Genomic DNA, 20,603 nt, shown 5'->3' on the forward strand with positions numbered 1-20,603 from the left:
GTCAGGTAAATTGCTCTGGTGGCCCAATTGAATGTCAGAGATCACACCAGAAGATGGCGCTGTTACACTAACTAGATGTGCACATTTTGAGTGCGCTTTGCTTTACCGTTGACATTGATTTCAAAAACATTTGGACAGAGGACATGATTTTAAAAGATAAACATGGAACGACGTCAATATACTTTGATATTATGTTTCATTTGATGTAGATCAAATTATATTCTTTCGCTAAATAAACATTTATATCACGCTACAGTCAACATTTTCAAGTGGCGCTTCTATTTTATCATTTACCTCCAAGCACGAGCAGTGTCAAACGAATTCTCGCGATAGTTGCGCCAGCTCAGCTCGGTTTACAGACAGAGCCATGGATGTCAACAAAACAGATAAATTATCAACTCACAGGTAACATTAATGCTGTCTAATGTATAATATGTTTGATATCCAGCCTCACTGCGGAGCTAACCTTCAGTACGTGATAAGCCAACATAGATAAATAGTAATAAACAGTTAGTGTCGCGTGGCGTGACTCCATTTAGCTTCCGGTGACCACTGAACACGCTGGCACCCACTCAGTGCTTTAAATATTTAGCTCCGCGGCGCAGCGACCATTATAACCCCGACTACGCTCCTAGTGTGAATGCGCTTTGTCTCGTTCTGAACCGACCTAAAGCCATTAACCTTAGCTCGGAGGCTTCGTCGATGCTCATTTTTTTTTTTTTTTTTTACCAACACATCGATTAAATTCACCGACACGTTGTCAGTGTTATTGCGCTGCATTTACCGAGTGTACAAAAGTAATACCGTGATGTACGGAAAGTCCAGACCGCTTGTTCTTCAGTTCTATTCACTGTGGGTGAACTACTGTTGTTCTGTTCCATCCGTGTCGTGACACTAGTCCTTATTCCCCACGTCACCATTTTCACTCCTTACTCGTGTAAAACGTCCCTCATGGAGGATTGTAAATGCATGCTCTGGAATCGCTTGGCAGGTAACCTCACCTGGACCTAGAACACTTCCTCCAGCATCTTCACCTGCCGTCACCATGACGACTCCACCGCTTGTGTCAGCCTTCGGCGGGCAGCCTGTGCCTCCTCAGCAGCAGCAGCAGCAGCAGCAGGCACCGTGGGACGTTAACATGGCCTCGCTGTGTCGCATCGGCCAGGAGACGGTCCAAGACATTGTCCTCAGGACCATGGAGATCTCCCAGCTCCTCAGGAACATGCAGGTCCGTCCGGGTCACAGAACCGCTCCTGCTGTCATACGCTTTACATGTGTTTTTCTAATCCGAAAGGATGTGACATTAAAGTCGCTGTGAGTCATACCCGCTGAGAGGCGGTGGCTCCGTTCAGCTTGAACGCCATTAGCTTTGTAAGAGTTTGTGTAATTACTGCGCACGTCGGATGCTTTTCAGACTGCGCCGGAAGCTAACGAGAAGAGAAACGATTCGATTCACGCAAAACGTTTTGTAGCCGAGCGTGAAAACACGGATTTGCTGTTGAGCCTCGATGATCAACCAACGAATCCCACAAGCTCTTATCACATTTATGTTCCATGCTCACCGCGGGTAGGCCCAGCGTTCTCAAATTCAATGCGTTGTCCTTGTGTTATGGACATGCTGTCAGGTAAAGTGTGTGTCATCGAACATTCTCACCATCAATGAGTCATTTTTGGACCTGTGAAGTCCAACTGCTTGTCCTGTGTCCAGATCTATTACCAATTCAAATGGATTCATGTGTGCCACATGCCCTACCCTCCCACCAAGTTGGAAATCTGTCAAGTCTTGTGCCCCCCCCCCCCCTTAAATTAATAGCAATTTCGACTCCATTCTTCATACATCTGCTTTCCTTCGGCCACATTGGAGGGTCTGTGAGCCTGAAGGCTGCGCCGGCGTCTCAGTGACCGTCAGATGTGTCTTTAGACACCGCAGCATGAGTTTCAAGAATTTGAGAGCCTTTATATCACTTATCTCTGCAGTTTAGGCCCGAAGACGAGGGTCGGAATGAGGTTTATCATGGATGTCTCCTTCGTCCCATGAGACGATCCCCTTGTTAAAGTCACAGCCAAAGACGGGCCAAACGATCACACCTCAGCCGCAGACACAAACGGGATTGCTGCGACTTGTTCTTTAGCTCACAGGACGTTTTTCATTTCTCTTCCCGTTGCTTGGCCTGGAGGCGAGCTTGTCTCACGTTGGATGTTAATAATGAGACGCCACTGCCCCAGAGGCTTGGTGATCCCCCCCCCCCAGTAAAGAAATCCCACCATGTTACTCTTAAGAGACAGAGAAGCCTCAGAGTGAGCAGCAGCAGAAACCAGCTGAGTTTGTTTCCGTTTACTGAAGTGGATTTTAATATATTGCAGGTTTGTGGCGGCTACTTTTTTAAGTTGTTCTAGATTGGACTTTTCTAAAAGCAGTGTTTCTGCTGTGATGTTTCTCAGCTGCCCAATGGAGTCACTTACCATCCCAACACCCACCAGGACAGACTGGGGAAGCTCCAGGAGCACCTTCGATCTCTCTCCGTGCTGTTCCGCAAGTTGCGGCTCGTCTACGACAAATGCAACGTCAACTGCACCGGAATGGACCCCATACCTCCAGAGGTAAGACGGGGTCAACTGTGTGTCACCATAACGCAAATAGATCTCATATATCGTGAGATAAATCATCTGATCTTCTTCACATTTGATTGGCTGGTTAATTGGAAATGACAAAATAAACACATTTTCTAATTTCACCTCATGCATGGACTAAGACTGCCTTCAGTGACAGTTAAATATGATGCATCTGTGATGTCTTCATGGTGCTAAGAACCTTCACACAACTTTCCAACAGTATACTAAACTCAAAATGTGTTTTTAGAGTGAAGGCAATTGTAAGGCAATCTCAATTTCTCATAGCTTAATTATAACATTCTTACAAGCTTGTCAAAAACAATGCTATTTACTGCTTTTCTACAAAGAAATGCAATTAATATTGTGCAGAATTGAGTTCAGCCTTTTAGCCCGGACCTCCAGAATATTTTCTGTTTCTCATGTGGCAAAAATAATTTCCCACCCCTGCTGTAGACCCATTACTAATACCGTAGATGCTACAGGAAGTGGATGTAACTGCTGCCCTCTAGTGTTGGAACCGCGTTATTAAATTGACTGATATTGATATGCATTGGTGTTATTTGTTTGCTTGTTTTTGTGCTTCCAAACTCCGTCTCATATCGGCCAGCTTTTCCCACACACACACGCACACGCACACGCACACGCGCACGCGCACACGCGCACACGCGCACACGCGCACGCGCACGCGCACACGCACACGCACACACACACACACACACACACACAGATGCTCTTTAGGTCTGACTGCTTGACTCGCAGCAGATCTATTGGGGAGTCTCCAGAAAAAGACATCCACAATTGCATCCCACAAACTAAACGCACGCAGTCAAGACATGCATGTGATGCACGGAAACATGTCAAAGAGCCCTTTTTTCCATCACACGTGCACACGAACACACGCGGGAACATTGGGCAGGCCCCCGTCGGACGCTCCTTGCGGGGCTGCGGCGACGACATCCACCCCTGTTGGATTTATGACTGTGGCATTTCTACAGATTGGCTCGGAGCTAATCTCTCTCACACCAGACTCTCACTGAGGATAAAAGAGGCTGTGGGAGGAGACCAGTCTTAAAATTGGAACAAATTTGTGACGGCTGCCACCGTGTGCATTTTCCACATTAAATAATAGAGCTGCTCAGTGGGATCTGGAATGAGCTCTCCACAGCTTCCTCAAATGACACTCAATCACGTCCCTAAATCAGAGGCTATGTTCTAATGTTGTAAACAGCCGTTCCACCATCTTGCTACCCCGCCCCCCCCCCCCCGGGACCCAGTCCTCTGCTGCCCAACCAAAGGCTCCTCAGCTCACCATGTTTCTCTGTGGCTGAAGGTTGTTGATTTTGGCCCCAGCCTGCGTGCCCATTTATCATCTCAGAGAATTCGTGCCTGCCTGACAGCCACACACACTATTGGCTGCCTGGAACAGGACGTGGAATCAATGACTTGGGCAGTGTGACCTCATCGTTGCCTAATTAGCAACAGACCCCGTTAATGGACAGCTGGACCTACTGCACACGTCAGCTCCTCGCTCTTTTTCTTTCCAGCTGTCATTCTTTGCGGCCCCGTTGCAGCTTTTTCCTCCCTTTGCGGCTCAGCCTCTCACTTTATCCTTCTGTCTTTCATTCTTTTCTTCCATGCCTATCCCCCGTTTTCCCACGCTTAGTTTTTTCATCTCTGGTAGCTGCTCAATAACAGCCCCCACTCCATTTCCCTCTTCTTCGCTGTCCTTAAATCTTGTGTATTTATGCTTTCTTTCCTGCTTTTCTCTTCTACGTTTCCTCTCCCTCGCTGTTGTGCAAGTCTCTCCTCCATCTGTCATTTCCTGAGCTGAGCAGCTATTTCATTTCCTTCTCTCACCTTACATGTTCACGCAGCTTTTGAAAAATGATTTTGTCATTTATTCAATGTTTCTTTTGTCTCGGTGAGGTAACCTGGAGAACTTCACCTGCTCATTCTTCTATGTCAGGCAGGAAAGCACATCCATCTTTTTTGTGGACGAGGCAGGGGTTATGACTCACCCGGGCGCTCGCACACAAGCTGCATGGCTATGCTATGCACCCACACGCGCGCACCCACCCACACACACATACAATACACCCTCCATCCATCTTTCCCACCCCGCTCACCTACTCATTCCCTCAAGAAGCTGACACATTCTGCCCGCTACCTTTAAAACTAGATATGTTACTGGCTTCAGTCTGTATTTTTCTAAAGCAAACCTTTCTCTATTTCAAGTTATCTTGAACCAGCTAATGGTGTGTCGGGTATAATCCTCTGCTGGCGTCCTTGTTTGACGTAAACCTGGAGACGGACATTCTGTGTTTCACATCACAGATGTCCTCCTGACTCTTCAACACATTTTACACAGAAATGTATCAACAAAAGACGCAAAGAAAGCGAAGGAGGGACAAAGGCGATTACCATCGGTATATTACCGGTACGATGCGTCATGATACGGAAAGTATCGGAGCAGAAAGAGACACTTTCCTCTCGGTAGACATCGTGGGGGAAAGTTGTTTTTTTCTTTCAATAGCAATTTTTTCCAGGTTATTAAACTACTGTAGATACATTTTGCAGATTGAATTAAAATGCGTAATTCTTTTTTTTCAACAAAAGTTATTTTAATCCCTATACTTACCAAACTACTAGTAACTAGGACAACCAGCTAACCTGAATGTTTTCGGTGCAGCTCTGCTACGGAGTGCTTTATCTTACCGCTCTTTGCAACACGTACAAGAGATTGCTGAAACTTAACAAATCTTCTGACTCCAATCTTGATGTGTTGCCCTCTCAGCTCTTTGATTATCCACTCGGTTGCGAGGATAAATCGTCACCTGCCCACTCTGGAAGACGCCACCTGTAACTAAATCCCGCTTGATGAGGGGAGAAAAGAGAACTGCCATAAACGAAAACAAGGATCAACGATGAAAACAAACACTCTTGCTGTTTTTGCCAGAGGCAAGTTGGTTCTTAAGACAGTGTGTAAACTGCAGCCAGCCCAGCGCTGGCCTGCTCCCGGAGGCGACCTCTAGGGTGCAGTGTGACGTAAAGCAGCAGGCAAGTGAGGAACGCTACCTCGCCTGAAGGCTCCTCTGAAGTGTCAAGCAGACAAGGTCAAGCAGACAGAGCATTGAAAACCGAATGAATCTGTCACCCGCTCCCTGTCTCTCCCTCGGTCCTATCTATATGTTGAAAATAGACGGGTGTGATTCAGTTTGTGTTCAACATTCAGAATCCTTTCTTTTTTGTTACCGCTTCATGGGAATAAAGTTACTGGGGTACCTTGGGTACGGTGTAGCCTTCGTAAGTGTTGATTTCTCTGACTTTATTTCCTTCCTTCCAGCTGCTGATACCCTTCGTGGAGGAAGACGGCTCGAAACAGGAGGATCGCTCCGCCGCCGCCGCCGCCTATGGCCACGCTGCCACAGAGGAGAGGAGAGAAATCCTGGAGGTCAACAAGGTATTGTGTTCTTTATCTCAACGCCACTATTAGGGGTAACTGGTTTGACAGCCGACGGTAATGAAATTGGGGCTGATAAAAAAAAAAAGAAAAGCGAAAATTAGGTTCACAAACTGATGTAATGAAATTTTATCGCAGCTTAACAGGACATTATTTCCAGACTACTTAAGTTTCAGATCCACGAGCCTCTGGACATTTCAAATCACATTTGCCTTGGCTGGAGCAAAAACATTAGCATCTTAAAGATGGGAAATAATAATTAGATCTGAATTTAGTTACATAATATTTATTTTTCTTACCATTATTAACTGGAAGCTTTAATAGATTCAATATTTATCAGTAACCACCCAGGTCAGAAAGACAAGCTTTCTGTAAGAGGCTCCACAAGAAGAGAAAGCATCACATGCCGATGGTTTGTGCTGCTGGTTGCATTTCAAAACCAGCAGATTGTGTTTGTGTGGGTTGTTGTTTCACACTCGGTGTGAATTTCCTGTACTGTCTCTAATAAGGACTTGTGTGGATCTACGTATCGGTAAATTCTGTGCTGTGATTACATTTGTAATAGTATTATATTGAGATTGAGTACAGTACTTATAGTTTGAAGGATGGTGGCTCTCAGTTTGAAAGGAGACTGGAGGCTGTGCTCCTGTTATCAGAGCATCACTCTGCTCAACCTTTTTTATATCTGCATCTTCTGGTAGAAAGTCGCACTCTAAAAAAATTACAAATTTAAAGACTGACGGGATCATTCAAACTCATATAGTAACGTAACTAATTTCCTGGACATGATGGATACAACGTTGTCTCAAACCAATGTGGAGCCTCTTAGCTGGCTACCCTTAGAAAGGCCAACTTGCACTTCAATCGCTTTTCATTGCAAGGTGAAAATCTCTAATTGAAGCACCTCAGTAATTAGTTCTAGTTATTGCTAAACTTTCTCTGCACAGGATTTTGAAGTGGTTCGACTGGCGGTCCTCAATCTGTGCTGTGATTCTTGATGACGCTTTCACAGAAGGGAAGAGATGCGTTTCCTTCACATCTCCTGAGCGAGGTGCCCTCTTTTTGGAGTGGGTTCAGCCGCCCAGCATCAAACACACCTAAGATCTTTTTCTTTTCTTTTTTTTTTTAAATGCATTGACTGTCAGATGTGATTTTTGCCCTGCTGCGATTGGGAGACTGTTCGTGGGAGCTTCTCTTCTGACTTACATGCCATGTTGTCAGTCAAAGTCTCAAAGCTTGTTGCAGACAGATCTGTCTGCAACAGATCTGATATAATAGAAATTACGGATAATTGCATTGCAGATAATGGAAATACAGTACTATAAAACAGGCTGTGATGTTTCTGAGCATCTTAAGGATTATTTTAAAAAATGAGTTTATGAAAAGGTTGAAGATTTCCCATGAATAGGGATGTTCAGAAGAGGACGGTGTGCCACAGGGAGATTAAATTGGCTCAAGCAGTGAAATTGAGTTCTCTTTGCATTGATTTGTGATCCAGTGCAGAGAGCCGACTGCATAACAAATACAAATACGTTTTAAAATGTTGTTTTTTGTGTGCGATAGTGGAGCTGAACTGAACTCTGGGACACACAACACAGCCTCTGCTAATACTGACAAACCAGGCCTCTTGGTGTTTTTGACATTTGCCCTTGCAGATATATTCCAGGATTAGGTTTGATCTCATCCCTCCCTTGGAAACATGCACATCTTGATGATGCCAAAACACTTTGCAAATACCAGCCTTGCGTCGATGAACCCTAGATGCTGCCCCCCCCCCCGCCAGAGCAGTTCACATAGCTCGCTAGAAGTGCAGTAGTTATGGACGGTAGAGCATGAAAAGGTTCAGGTAAAACACTCCATGCATTGTTTAGGAGGCCTTTTCAGTTTTCCTTCTCTGTCATTGATTTGTTTGTATTAAGGGAGTAAGCTTTTGTTCAGAGACAACATTGCTTTCATACATGATTTCAGCGTGCGTGTGCGTGTGCGTGTGTGTGTGTGTGTGCGTTCTCGCTGGCCTTTTCCCCTTCTCTTTGTATGTGCATTGTGTCCGCTCTGTACAGAGTGTGTGCGTGCCAAGCCATCTGAGTGTGCCTCCACGATAATGGTCCAAGGGCAGTAGTGTCAGCAGTAGAGATGAGAATTGGTTATTTTTAAGAGCTTTGCACAGCTCCCCCGGCTGCTTTTAAATGTTAACACTGCAGTGAAGCATTGCAGTGAACCCTGCGCTCAACGGCACTCAGCACCATCCCAAAACAAAAAAAAAAGCATTTCCTTTTCACACAAAGCCTCCATATCCGCAAAGAGCCTGGTGAAAGCCTGCTGCGATCGGAGCAGATAAATAACCAAGTGCTACGCCCAAGTCTTTCAGAGGAATGGCAGACTTAAATTCAACATTTGTTTCATGTTTCCTGTAAAACGACAACAACAACAAAGTTTTTTTTTTTATCAGCGTTGATTCCTAAAATACAGAACTTGAACGTGCGTATACTTAGAGATGTGCATGGATATCATAAATAACCTTGTTTTTGGAATGACCTTCCCACTAAGGAAAGCACTAGCATGCAAATGGGGGTCCTTCAAAAGATCTGGGCATTCAGAGATGAAGCCATAATGTACTCCACACGTAGAAACTAAACGCACGGCGGCACACGCTGTATAGTGCAGCGACTCGATCTTAATTTAAAGTGGAATATTCACTGCATTTTATATGTTGATATAACATTTTAACCGTCTCAGTCATAGATATTTCTTCTTTATCTATTCTCCTGTTTGCGACCTTCATCATTAGACTTGGATTCACAAGCGAACAATTTCAGTTTTTATTCACTACTCTCCTCAAAGGCGGCCTTTGGGGGTTTTCTTTATTAAAAAAAAACAGTGTTTTCATTCATTAAACACCAAAGGCCTTAACATGCACCATTGTGCTACTCGTGGTCCGAATATACTTTTGTGTCCGCCTGTAATTGTGAATGAAAACGTATGAAGAAACAGGTGGAGGAAAAAAAATGGCACACAATCGGAGGGAGAGCGACACGACGGGAGAGCCTCGGTTGTGCAAAAAGGAGCGAGGACGTTCAAATGGTTAAGGTGTTTGAAGATGGATGGATGACGAGAAGAATCAACGATGCCCCCATTCAGATAGGAATAATACAAGACGGATGAAATTCAGCTCCAGCAGGGAAAATGGGAAGCTGAGAGAGAGAGAGAGAGAGAGAGAGAGAGAGAGAAGATTGATGCATAAGTGAAAAGATAAGTCCGAGCATGCTTCAAGCTCCCCGGCTGATATGTCACACCGGTTTAGGATCGCTGGCCTCATATTTCACTGAAGACGAGCTGAAAGTAGATGTTTGTGAAAAGATTACTTCTATCAAAATTCAAATGCGCTCACTGCTGTGAATAATGAAGACTGATGTAATGCATCTACACGGCAAAGGGTGATAGACAGAGCGATGGGTCGGCAGCGTAATGGCATTCTAATTCTACATGGGGGGGGGGGGGGGGGTGGTTAGTACCCTCTGAGTGAAATAACCTTGGAGCAGACACCAGCTTTGTTACCATTTGACAGAAGCGCCGTTGGAATTTGTCTTCTCTCCTCACACGGGAGGATATTGTGTTGGGTCAGCCGTGGGGTGTCCACGGGGCCCGATCCTTTCTTAATCCTCTCCACTTCTGCTGTAGAAAAATACAAGCAAAGCATCTGTGATGTCTCTGGTACCGGTAAATATCAAATTAACACCTGGTTGATTCCTTGACCGTGCCGCCAAATGTTAAAGTTTATCCTTTAAATCTTTGACTGAGGAGAAAAGCTGCTCTGTAGTCTGGCGGCATGGCAACAGAGGCAAGTGTTGACTTTTAGTGTCCTGTCGGCGCTGCCCAGCCTCCGTACTTCAACCACATCACTGATGCGCGCTAGATCCATCCCAATGACGCTGGCGGGGTGAATCACTCGCTGCACGGCCTTCCTGTCCTGGATTGTGATCCATGTCAGTCTGTTGTGTTTATTAATCAGCCCGGAGACCGTCTAGACTAGAGCATTCAGGGAAAAGCCCAAGGTCGCCAGTTGCTTCTCTTTTCTAACCAGCTACCTCTGATGTATAGCTGCGTCGTGAACTAGCAAGCAAACCTGATCAGTAAAGCATATTGGAATGAGGTACCAGTCCGGCTCGTGCTGTTACCTTTCATGAAAACGGGTACATTAGCACTCGGCAGCTTCCTTCATTGCCCCGAGAGCCGCACATTTGTTGTGAAATGCACGTTTCCAGTTGACTCTGAGACCATCTAGCAGCCTTCCAATGAACTGTATATCAAAATCAATAGATTGGTGACCTTGACCTCTGGGCACCTGTCAATTCCACGACATTCCATTTCCCATGACCTCGCAGACCGCATCCTACCTCTTGACAGGTTGTAGAAGTAGGGTGGAGCGGTGGGGGGGGGGGGGATGAATGACTCCTCCATGGTAATGCCTGCTGCTTTATGGGGTGTCCCGGCCGTGAGCGATAGCCCCGCCCTCGTTATCTGTCGATTGGGGTAATTGCTGTTTGTCGGAGTCTGCCTGACGGATGGTGATGCAATCTGCCCCGCTGCTTGAATGGGGAGGGAGAGGGAGGCAAAGTGTCTTTACTAGGTGAAATGCAATACAAATATACAATACACTGTATATTTGAATCGAATGACTTTTGTGTACAAATGCAAGCATTTAAACGTACCGCTTTGTCCTCGGTGACGCTGAGCCGTGCTCTCTGGTCTGCATGGAGAGTGTTTAGTGCAGGCTGGTTGTGAAAATGTGTGTGTGTGAGCCGCATGTCTGAGTGTGTGTGAGCCGTATATCTGAGTGTGTGTGAGCCGTATATCTGAGTGTGTGTGAAAGTCGACGGCGTTTGCATAAATCTTTAGGACGCACGAGCCATAATTCATCGTTGTCTAATGGCTTAGGATTGCCCAATCTCTGTGTTGCAGACCTCCTGTGCTGTAGAATATCAATTCAGCCCCCCCCCCCCCCCCCCCCGGTTGTCCAAGCTGATCCTGCTCCAGTGAAATCGACTGAATGTTGTGGCACCCGGCTGACCTTAATGAACTTCCCACATTTCCGGTCACACACCGTCCATTGGAGGAAAACAAAGACGGCAGAACAAGCTCTGAGTCGGACAAAGATGGTTTTTTTTGTCTCCTCCCGTTTCGCCCGCTGTCTGCAGCGAGCGCCGTCCAAGATGGTGGGGATCCGCCGCCTGGCTGGTCGACCGTCCACACGAGTGACGGTGCATTTTGCCCAATAGAGGAAGCGTGATTCATAGCGGCTCTCTGGACTACTTGATAATCATTCCATCTGGGCCGTGGGGCAGGCCGTGCTGTCGCCGGGGCGTTGCTCATCATTCGCCCTCTTTCAGTCCGTCTATCTGTCCCAAGGGCCTTGGAGATGACCCTTTGCCCTTAAGGGGGGGGTTATAATGATGGACCTGTGCGACAGAGCAGACCGTGACCGTTTTGTCTGTTGTACATGCAGCCCCCCCCCCCCCTCCCCCCCCCCGCTGCAGCCTGCCACCGCCACTCGCCTGCCGTTTGATTTAATACCAGCCTAAGTGTGAATAAATTCCTGTCGCAGCCCATTAAGGAGGCCTTGGAGAGATCTGGCCTGTTATTAATTCTCCACAGCTCCTCTTCCCTCTCCCTGCTTTTAGTTACTATCTCGCCCGGTGAAGTGCTGCAGCTTCTCTCCTCCTCCTCCCCCTCCTCCTCCTCCTCCTCCTCCTCACACTGCCTTTCTTCACTTAATACCCTGTTAATTGCCACGACTGTCCTCTTTATTCAAATGAAACAGGGAGAAATTAAAAGCAGTGGATGTTTGTAATTCCAGACGGAAAGGCCGTCCGCTGCCTGATTTGGCTGCTCTGGCCTCCTCACATCTGTCCTGCTCGCCGTTCATAATGGACTCCAGCGGTGCTGCTGGTTCCTTTTTGTCTGTCGAGCAGGCGGACAGTTTGCAGAGTCCTGATGGTAAACAAATTCAACCTCCTAACTGTAATACGATTGGGGGAGAGGGCCGCAGCGCTCTCTCTCTCTCTCTCTCTCTCTTTGGCGCCCGGTCTCTCTCCTCTTTTCTGTTATTCACCGCTCTTCCCTTTTCTCTTTCTTTTCCTCCTTGTGCGTTCCCCCTCTCCGCCGTCCCTCCGTTCCTCTGAGGCTCCAGGATTAGCTGGCTGTGCTCGGCAGGTGTCCGTACCTATTAGCAGCCTCATATGTGTTCCATTAGAGGCTCTCTGTATGCCAAGGGCTTTTTAATTGTTTTGCTGGGGTCAGGGGGGGGGGGAGGGGGGGGGGGGTCCATGCAGAGGTGGAATCAGAGAACCTTTATGGAGAAAATATGTTTTCCTGCTATTTTGTCATGTTTAGTGCTCAGTGCAGGCCCAATTATTGCTGCTCTATGTTGCGCTGTTTAATGGCTACGTAAGCGATTAGAGCCGGCGTGCCGGGGCATTTAGCGTTTACATGACGCAAAGACAAGGGGGGCTGGTCTGCTGCTGGAGGGTCAGTTGTGCTATTTTTGTAAAGACGCACATCAAGGCAAGCTGAACAAAACTTTTTGTTTTCAATCACCCAACCTTAGTTCAAAGTAGTTTTTGAAACTAATACTACCGTGTTACGTGTCAGTCTGCATTGGGGGGGTTAGAAGCAGTAATTCAGCAGCTCAAGTCAGAAATCTGAAGGGTAGAGAATGAATATCAGCTTCTCTGTACGGGATGTGAACGGTCCAGCGAGGTGCATTTGTTTGCAGATTTAGCTGCGATCATACGGATTTGTGCTGTTCTCCGTTCAGCCTGCGCTGGTTCTCCGTTCAGCCTGCGCTGGTTCTCCGTTCAGCCTGCGCTGGTTCTCCGTTCAGCCTGCGCTGGTTCTCTGTTCAGCCTGCGCTGGTTCTCCGTTCATCCTGCGCTGGTTCTCCGTTCGGCCTGCGCTGGTTCTCCGTTCAGCCCGCGCTGGTTCTCCGTTCAGCCCGCGCTGGTTCTCCGTTCAGCCCGCGCTGGTTCTCCGTTCAGCCCGCGCTGGTTCTCCGTTCAGCCCGCGCTGGTTCTCCGTTCAGCCCGCGCTGGTTCTCCGTTCAGCCTGCGCTGGTTCTCCGTTCAGCCCGCGCTGGTTCTCCGTTCAGCCCGCGCTGGTTCTCCGTTCAGCCCGCGCTGGTTCTCCGTTCAGCCTGCGCTGGTTCTCCGTTCAGCCTGCGCTGGTTCTCCGTTCAGCCTGCGCTGGTTCTCCGTTCAGCCCGCGCTGGTTCTCCGTTCAGCCCGCGCTGGTTCTCCGTTCAGCCCGCGCTGGTTCTCCGTTCAGCCCGCGCTGGTTCTCCGTTCAGCCCGCGCTGGTTCTCCGTTCAGCCCGCGCTGGTTCTCCGTTCAGCCCGCGCTGGTTCTCCGTTCAGCCTGCGCTGGTTCTCCGTTCAGCCTGCGCTGGTTCTCCGTTCAGCCTGCGCTAGTTCTCCGTTCAGCCTGCGCTGGTTCTCCGTTCATCCTGCGCTGGTTCTTTGTTCAGCCTGCGCTGGTTCTCCGTTCAGCCTGCGCTAGTTCTCCGTTCAGCCTGCGCTAGTTCTCCGTTCAGCCCGCGCTGGTTCTCCGTTCAGCCTGCGCTGGTTCTCCGTTCAGCCTGCGAACCTTCACTTTTCATTCTACTTTTCTTTATAGTCATGAGAAGGATGCTTACTCAGCTGCTGGCAGAATTGTTTGCGTTTGAACTTGAGAAACTGCGTTGTGTGTATCTGGAGAAGCTATTAGATTTTTGATGAGAGGGGGCGGGGGGGGGCGGGGGGGCTCCTTCTCTTTGCACTCTGTGAATCAGCATCTCCCGTAAGTGGATTGGAGGCTTTGAAATGGAATTGCCTCTCTTTTATCTTTCCAAAAATCTGCCTGCCTCGCTCCTTTTCCTTTTCCCCCTGTCCATCCTTTTCCTTTTATCTTTAAGAGATAGTGATAATTAGATCCACTATCACTTTTGTGGGGAGGGGGGGGGGGGCATTAGCGGAGCTGATTCTAAACACAGGCGAGCGATCGTACCGGTGTGTCACATCACAAGAACCCTCCGCTGCCCATTCGACCTGTTGGAAGTTGACCCGTTCCCGGGTCGCGTGTCGTGCTGGAGCCGATCCCAGCGGTCGGCGGGCGAGAGGCGGGGCACACCCTGGACAAGCCGCCAGCCCCATGCAGGGCCCTGTGTCAGGGCCCTGTGTCACCCTTTGCATTCTGCTCATCTTTAATTGTTGAGATTTGTTGTCCACCGGCGTATGCATCGTAGGAATGGAAACAAAGGTGACCGTTAAAGGAATATTGGCAGACATGTTATCACTAGCATCACTGCTCCAGCCATTGATGTGCTTTCGGCCTCGAGCACACGCAGTATTTGTGATGCTGCACTCGTAATTGTTTCACATGCAGCCAAAGCAGAAACCCAGAGGGGTGCGATGTTAAATTCAGTCTCTCTTATCGGTTCTCAGGCTGCTGCAGCTAATCTGCTGCCGAGTGCAAATGAACTCTTCAACTCTGAACTTAAGTCTGAACTCGGGTACGTCTGCAGAAGCCGTGGCTTCAGCAGCGGCGGCGTTACGTGCCAAAGACCCCGTCGCTAAACGAAACCCCCTAACCGACAACTAGGCATCATTCTGTGTGGTCAAAATGTTTTTATATTCGCATACATAGGCCATTTATGCTGTACATGTGATACATATTGATCCTGGGGTGTGTGTTTCTATATTTTTATGTACTCTGGGTATGCCAGGTGGTTGTCGTTTGGCTATTTTTTTTTAAAACTATTCTTTTCTCTTTTCTTAACGACCCCTGCGTAATTCTACTGCCAATGCATGACTACCCGTCATTGGTTCTAAAGCGGCTGCAGTCCAGCCTCCTAACCCCTCATTTATTATCGCTGGGAACAAACTCACAAAGAAAGGAACAATCGATGGGGGCTACCTGGAACAAACTCAAGTGCTCATGAGGAGAGCAAAGGGGGAGGGGGGGGGCGCCCACCTCCGGATAACTCTAAAAGGCTGAATCGATTGCAACAGTCGGCTGACGCAGCAGGCTCAATGCTGAGGACCCATCGAAAGAGCTCCGTCGGTCGGTGTGTGCAAGGATGACGACGTGGCACCACTGGAAGAGAAGGCTTTTATCTGCATTCCAAATCCCTTTAAAGGGCTTTGTTCTCATGGGAAAAGCTCCCTGCAAAACACACAGACCGGGGGGGGGGGGGGGGGGGGGCACTTAAAGCTTCCGACTGAGAAACAAACAGCCACAAAGTTTATAAAGTCAATTACGGCCTTTTTTGACTGATGCCGGGCAAATGAAAGCTGCTCGGCCCGAGTCCTTCTGTCAGACGGGTAAACCGGAGCCCGCTTAGCATCTCAGGGTTCTCCAGCAGAGCGCTGGGCATTAAGCGGCTTACTTAAAAAGAGAGCAATGCCATAATATCAGAGCACGTTCCACCATAACTGAGATAATTGAGCTGGTCCTCATTTGAATAGGACTTATTTTAGGATGTTGGAGGCGAGGACTTGATTCTGAAGCCGGTTGGTTGTGTTTGTTGTTCTGGATGTACGCCATAATAACTGTTACAGCGGTGTGCTAAAATAAACGGTTGCGTGATTTGCTCCTCACTAACTGGATGATTTATGGGCTTCACAGAGAGGAGGTCCGGAGTTCTGGAGTGTGTGGGTTCTTTTATTAAAAGCGTTTTGCTTCATCGTAGTTCCCCCAGCTTGTGTTTCCTTCAGGACATTTTCCATTCATTCATAATGAACTGGATCGGTGCTTTCTGGAGGGCCACCTTTCCACACAGATGAGACGCCATTCCAAGTGTCTTTTTTATTACACTCATAAACTCATTATGAACCATAGGATTGAATTAAATTGGACGCTGCGTCCCTGAAGACGGCAGGGACTTGTGCTGAGGGAAAAGACGGACGTTTTCTCGTCCATTTTAAATGGATTGTGTTGGTGATGGGGAGTCCGGCCCCCTTCGTCTCTGGCATGATGAAGGTTTTCCTCTTTACTTTTCTTTGCTCTTCCTCCTCCTCCTCCTCTGATCCAGGGCCGTAACATTTAATTAAATCTGAATGCTTCTGAATTTCTTTTTTTTTTTAAATCTTTTTAAGTGCTTTGTTTGATTCAAACTGTTCTGTGTCTCAGCACAATGTGGAAACCAGAGATTCTGCTGTGCTGAAATTAAACTCGGTGACATTCATTAACCCTTTCCTCCCATTTGCTGCAAGGAACAACCGTTTTAGCTCCTTCCTTTGTGTGCTGGTAGCGGAGACTGTAAAAGTATTTAATCTGCAGCGAATGTCAGCGACGCAAGCGGTTGTTCTTCCTACCTGAAGCGGGGACGCTACCCGGAGGTTAACTCCTCCACTTACCGTCCATACAGCAGGAAGGTCCTTGCATAACAATCGTTAGGCACGTCTTCTGAACTTCTTGTTTGAACGTGTCGACAGGTATTTTGCTCATTTGCCGTTTCCTGTAAGGAAAGCAGGAAACAGAATGAAATAATTTGGCTTTAGAGAATCCATTTATTTGATCTGCTTGGAATCAGGACCAACTTGTGGAAGCATGATGGAACCCATCCCTGCTATTATCATCTTGTGCTCAAGACTCTTTTTTTTTTTTTTGAATCTAGGAATCATTGTGTGTGATATCTTTGCATTCTGAGTATTCTTTTTAAGTTGGCAGGGTTTCATTTTTTGCATTAATGTCCATAATATTTGATACTAACCATGTACTCCAGATTTACTGCTCTTGTGTTCTGAGCCTCTCCTCTCATCCTCCTGTATCATCCTCTCCTCTCCTCTCCTCTCCTTTTATCCTGTATCCTCCTCTTCTCCCCTCTCCTCTCCTCTCCCTAATCTCTCCTCCTCACTCACAGACACTTACACTTGTAATTCTCATCCAGATCCGTCTGAGTTGAAGCTCTGATGTGAGTATCCAGCGACGTGGTGGATTAGCAGGAGGAATCCTGACTGAAGGCACATTTTCGCTCTGCTTCCTCTATTCCCCGTCTTCTGCTTGTGTATTTGAATCCGGGTCATTTCGTCCCGGTCATTATCTCAGAAGGCAATGCTAAGATTTTACTCCATATTTATGAATCGACTCCTCCAACTATAAAACAGTGAAGGGTCTCGCCAGCAAATGGCTTTGCCATGGCTTTTTACTTTTCAAATGTTGCTACGACGTGTGATTTTTATTTATTTTGGATGTAATATCCCCTCTGTTAGTGTCTTTAGCTGAGGCTGTGCTCGAGTCTCTGCCTCTGTTCCTGTTTATTTAGGTGTGTGTGTGTGTGTGTGTGTGTGTGTGTGTGTGTGTGCGTCTTTTCACCTCACACACAAAGAAACACCTTTTCTTCTCAGGTTTGTTCTCTGCAGCGTGTGCCGTCTTTCTAAACATCACATTAGCGGTGTGAAGGATTAGCGCTACGCTAATTATGAGGCGATGAATGGAATAATGTCTCCCTCAGGTTGCAGAATCATTTCTGTGTTAATAGCAGTCTTGCTATTCATACATCAAGATACGCCAGCAAGCCTTCCATAATGGATGTGCCACGAAGACTTCGTCTTATTCCCTCCGTGAAAAATGTTCAATTTCACGTCTGGGTTCCAAAAAACAAAACAAAACGGCGAGTAGATATTTGTAATAGAATCGGGTTTCAAAACTACCCATCGTCTGTCTTCGAAGGCTGTTCACTGCAAAACAGAGACGAAAAACACAGATCTTGTTTAAATTATTATTATTATTTTTAAATATGACTGAAATTAAACAGGCTTGTCGTATCACCTCATTAGTATGCAGAATATAGCCGAGTTATTTAAAGACTTGCTCGTCAGAGTAATGAGGCGTATCTCATGTCATACACTCGCGTCCACGTTAGTGCACAGAGACTCAAAGGGAAGGAGGGGATGGGGGTGCTGGGAGAGAGGGGGGGTGCTGGGAGAGAGGCTGGTCGGCTAACAAATGTTCCGCTCAGGAATATCTTCAAGGACAATCAGCTAAACGGCTGATATTAGGAGAGCTCTGTGAAATCGATTTGCTCAAGGTGTTATCTGAGCTACAAAGATGGCTGCTAATTATCCACGGATAAGAGGAGCGTTACCGGCAGGGTGAGAGGGATTTCATCTTAATAGATTTCAGCGCGCTGCAGATACAGCCGACGATCAGGTGCCGCCGTCCATCCATTTGCCTTACAGATTAAATGCAGAGTTTTTTTTTTTTTTGCCCGAGCAAAGGCTGAACATTCGATCTGTATTTGTTCTCAGCCACAATTATTTTAATAATCCGGTATGACCACAGCCGGCCCGACCCGGGGCCAAGCGTTCCCGCTGGAGACGTAGGCCGAGTTACAGACGCATCTCGTTTCGTGGAGATCGTCGTCTTCTCCTTTTGGCTTTTTCCTGTGGGAGTTTTCCACAGTGGATCAGCTCCATCCAACTCCCGCTGTGTTCCCTCTGCTGCTTCCTCACTCACCGTGTATCCACGGACCTCCTCACCGGTCTTCCTCTTCTCCTGCTGGCAGCTCCGTCCTCAGCATCCTTTTCCCTACATAGATCCTCCTCCTCCTCCTCCAGCCATTCAGGTTTTCATGTCGTTGCATTATTACGCTGGCATTCATATTCGTTTTATTCTCTCGCTGTTCTTCTGCAGAAACTCAAGCAGAAGAATCAGCAGCTGAAGCAGGTGATGGACCAACTCCGCAACCTCATCTGGGAGATCAACTCCATGCTGGCCGTCAGGAGCTGAGGCACGACGACGCACATTTACTTGCGTAAGGGTGAAGAAGATGAGGTTGCTTCGTGGGAGGTGTGACCGGCCTGCCGCAGACTGAGGATGCACTTTAAACAGAAGAAAGCAAGAGAGAGAGAGAGAGAGAGAGAGAGAGTGCAGGAGACCTCGATGTTCTACATTTCAATCGGCATTTAGACTGAAGTAACATGAAGAGTTTCTATATTCTATTTAAGGCCACTCAATCGAGGCTTTCTGCCTGTATAGACATGGCGATCTTATTTAATCCGGTGATTCCCTAGCAGACCTGCATTCACGTAGCTTATAAATGCTCCCTAGAAACACTAGCAGGTCGTAGATTGAGCCTACTTTATGTTCTTTTTCATTACTATCATAATCTGGATCTGAGAGATTATAATCTGCTGCTGGTAGCTTCAGGTCGTTCTAGTTGATCTCATGTATCTGTGAAAGTTAGAGGGAAGACGGATCCGTCCTCAGGGGGGGGGGGGGGGCGTCATGTTCTTTAAACCTAATTCCATATGAGAGATCTGTGAAGCGATGACATCACCGTGGTGCAGGCTGTTTTTTTATTTGTAGTTTTCAGGTTGCGGTGATTGTGGTTCCGCCCGAGGTTTGTGAACTTCTTTTTTTTCTCCTCATCATCAGTTCTTCATCACGCATTTCCGAATCGTTCCCAAGAAGGTTTATGAAACGTAACGCTGTAGTGGAAATGCTTTATGCAATGATATGTAAAACATGTTTCACTTTGTACGTCTGTCTATGTAAACTGGCAGCTTGGATGTAATGATAGCAAATCTAACATCTTACTAGCAAACAGCACGCCATGGCAGGCCAGTGTTAATCAATAAATAACCTAAATGCACGGACTAGCCCAGGCGGCCTTCGTTTCATCACCTGCTCGCTTCTTTTTACTCTGCTTGCGTTGCATTTATCATGTTAAGCCACACGTCATTCACTCCCTCGTCTCCATCAGGCGGAGCGCTGAGCGTATGAAATGTAGCGAATTTGAGTAGAGCTAATATTTTACATTCACGTAAGATTATACAATATAGATGTAACTCCTAAATAGAGACAACCCAAATGGGAATCTGGACAAATTCTCCACAAGTACAACTTGTTTTTTTCCATAACCTTTGGAGGTGAATCAATCTGTTGTCGTTAAAGTCGTAAAGATCTTTGGATCTCAGTTAATGTAGAGATAGAAACATTCTGCGTAACGTCCGTCGACGTTTCCCTCTCTGAATCCCATCTCCAGGCAATCCTGAGAAATACAATGATTCCCAAAATACTCAGTATTTAGCAGTATTCCTTGGAGATCCCTTCTAACTATTCTTTTACACGAACCATAAGGAGGATATTGTTTTGAGATCGAGTACGAGATTGACAGAAAAATTCACTGCGGTGCCTCACTCAGATTAAACATGAGCCTAAAGTCTGAGTACACGAGGTTATTCTACCTCTGAGGGCGATGCACCGTGAGAGACTATTATTGCTGCACAAATGGAGTCTGTTCTCCTCGGGGGGGGGGGGGGGGGGCTTCTGAACCACGGCAATAAACATTTGAAAGGTTACGCTCTGATGTAAAAGGGAGCACGAACACTAGAAATCCGTCCACCTCTTGTTGCCATAGTTTCCAACAGGGCGGGAATCGGAACGCAGCGTCGTGTAACTTTCTTCCATGATGTTTGTCGCTCAGGTGAGCAGCCGGATTGTGACGTTGCATCCTGGTCTGTGATGTTCAATCAGTAGGATTTATTTAGGAGACG

The 20,603-nt window shown here is 47.1% G+C and overlaps 1 protein-coding gene across 1 annotated transcript; it reads left to right on the forward strand.

Moving 5' to 3' along the window:
- Positions 1–358: 358 nt before the first annotated feature.
- Positions 359–19,712, forward strand: med30 (mediator complex subunit 30). The gene is made up of 5 exons (XM_068747201.1): positions 359–405; positions 992–1,228; positions 2,443–2,601; positions 5,957–6,073; positions 18,739–19,712. The coding sequence occupies exons 2-5, from the start codon at positions 1,046–1,048 to the stop codon at positions 18,832–18,834; spliced, it is 555 nt and encodes a 184-aa protein (XP_068603302.1). The 5' UTR covers positions 359–405; positions 992–1,045; the 3' UTR covers positions 18,835–19,712.
- The last annotated feature ends 891 nt before the right edge of the window (positions 19,713–20,603 follow it).

The sequence above is a fragment of the Brachionichthys hirsutus genome, chromosome 13, assembly GCF_040956055.1.
Source record: "Brachionichthys hirsutus isolate HB-005 chromosome 13, CSIRO-AGI_Bhir_v1, whole genome shotgun sequence".
Classification (NCBI taxonomy): domain Eukaryota; kingdom Metazoa; phylum Chordata; class Actinopteri; order Lophiiformes; family Brachionichthyidae; genus Brachionichthys; species Brachionichthys hirsutus.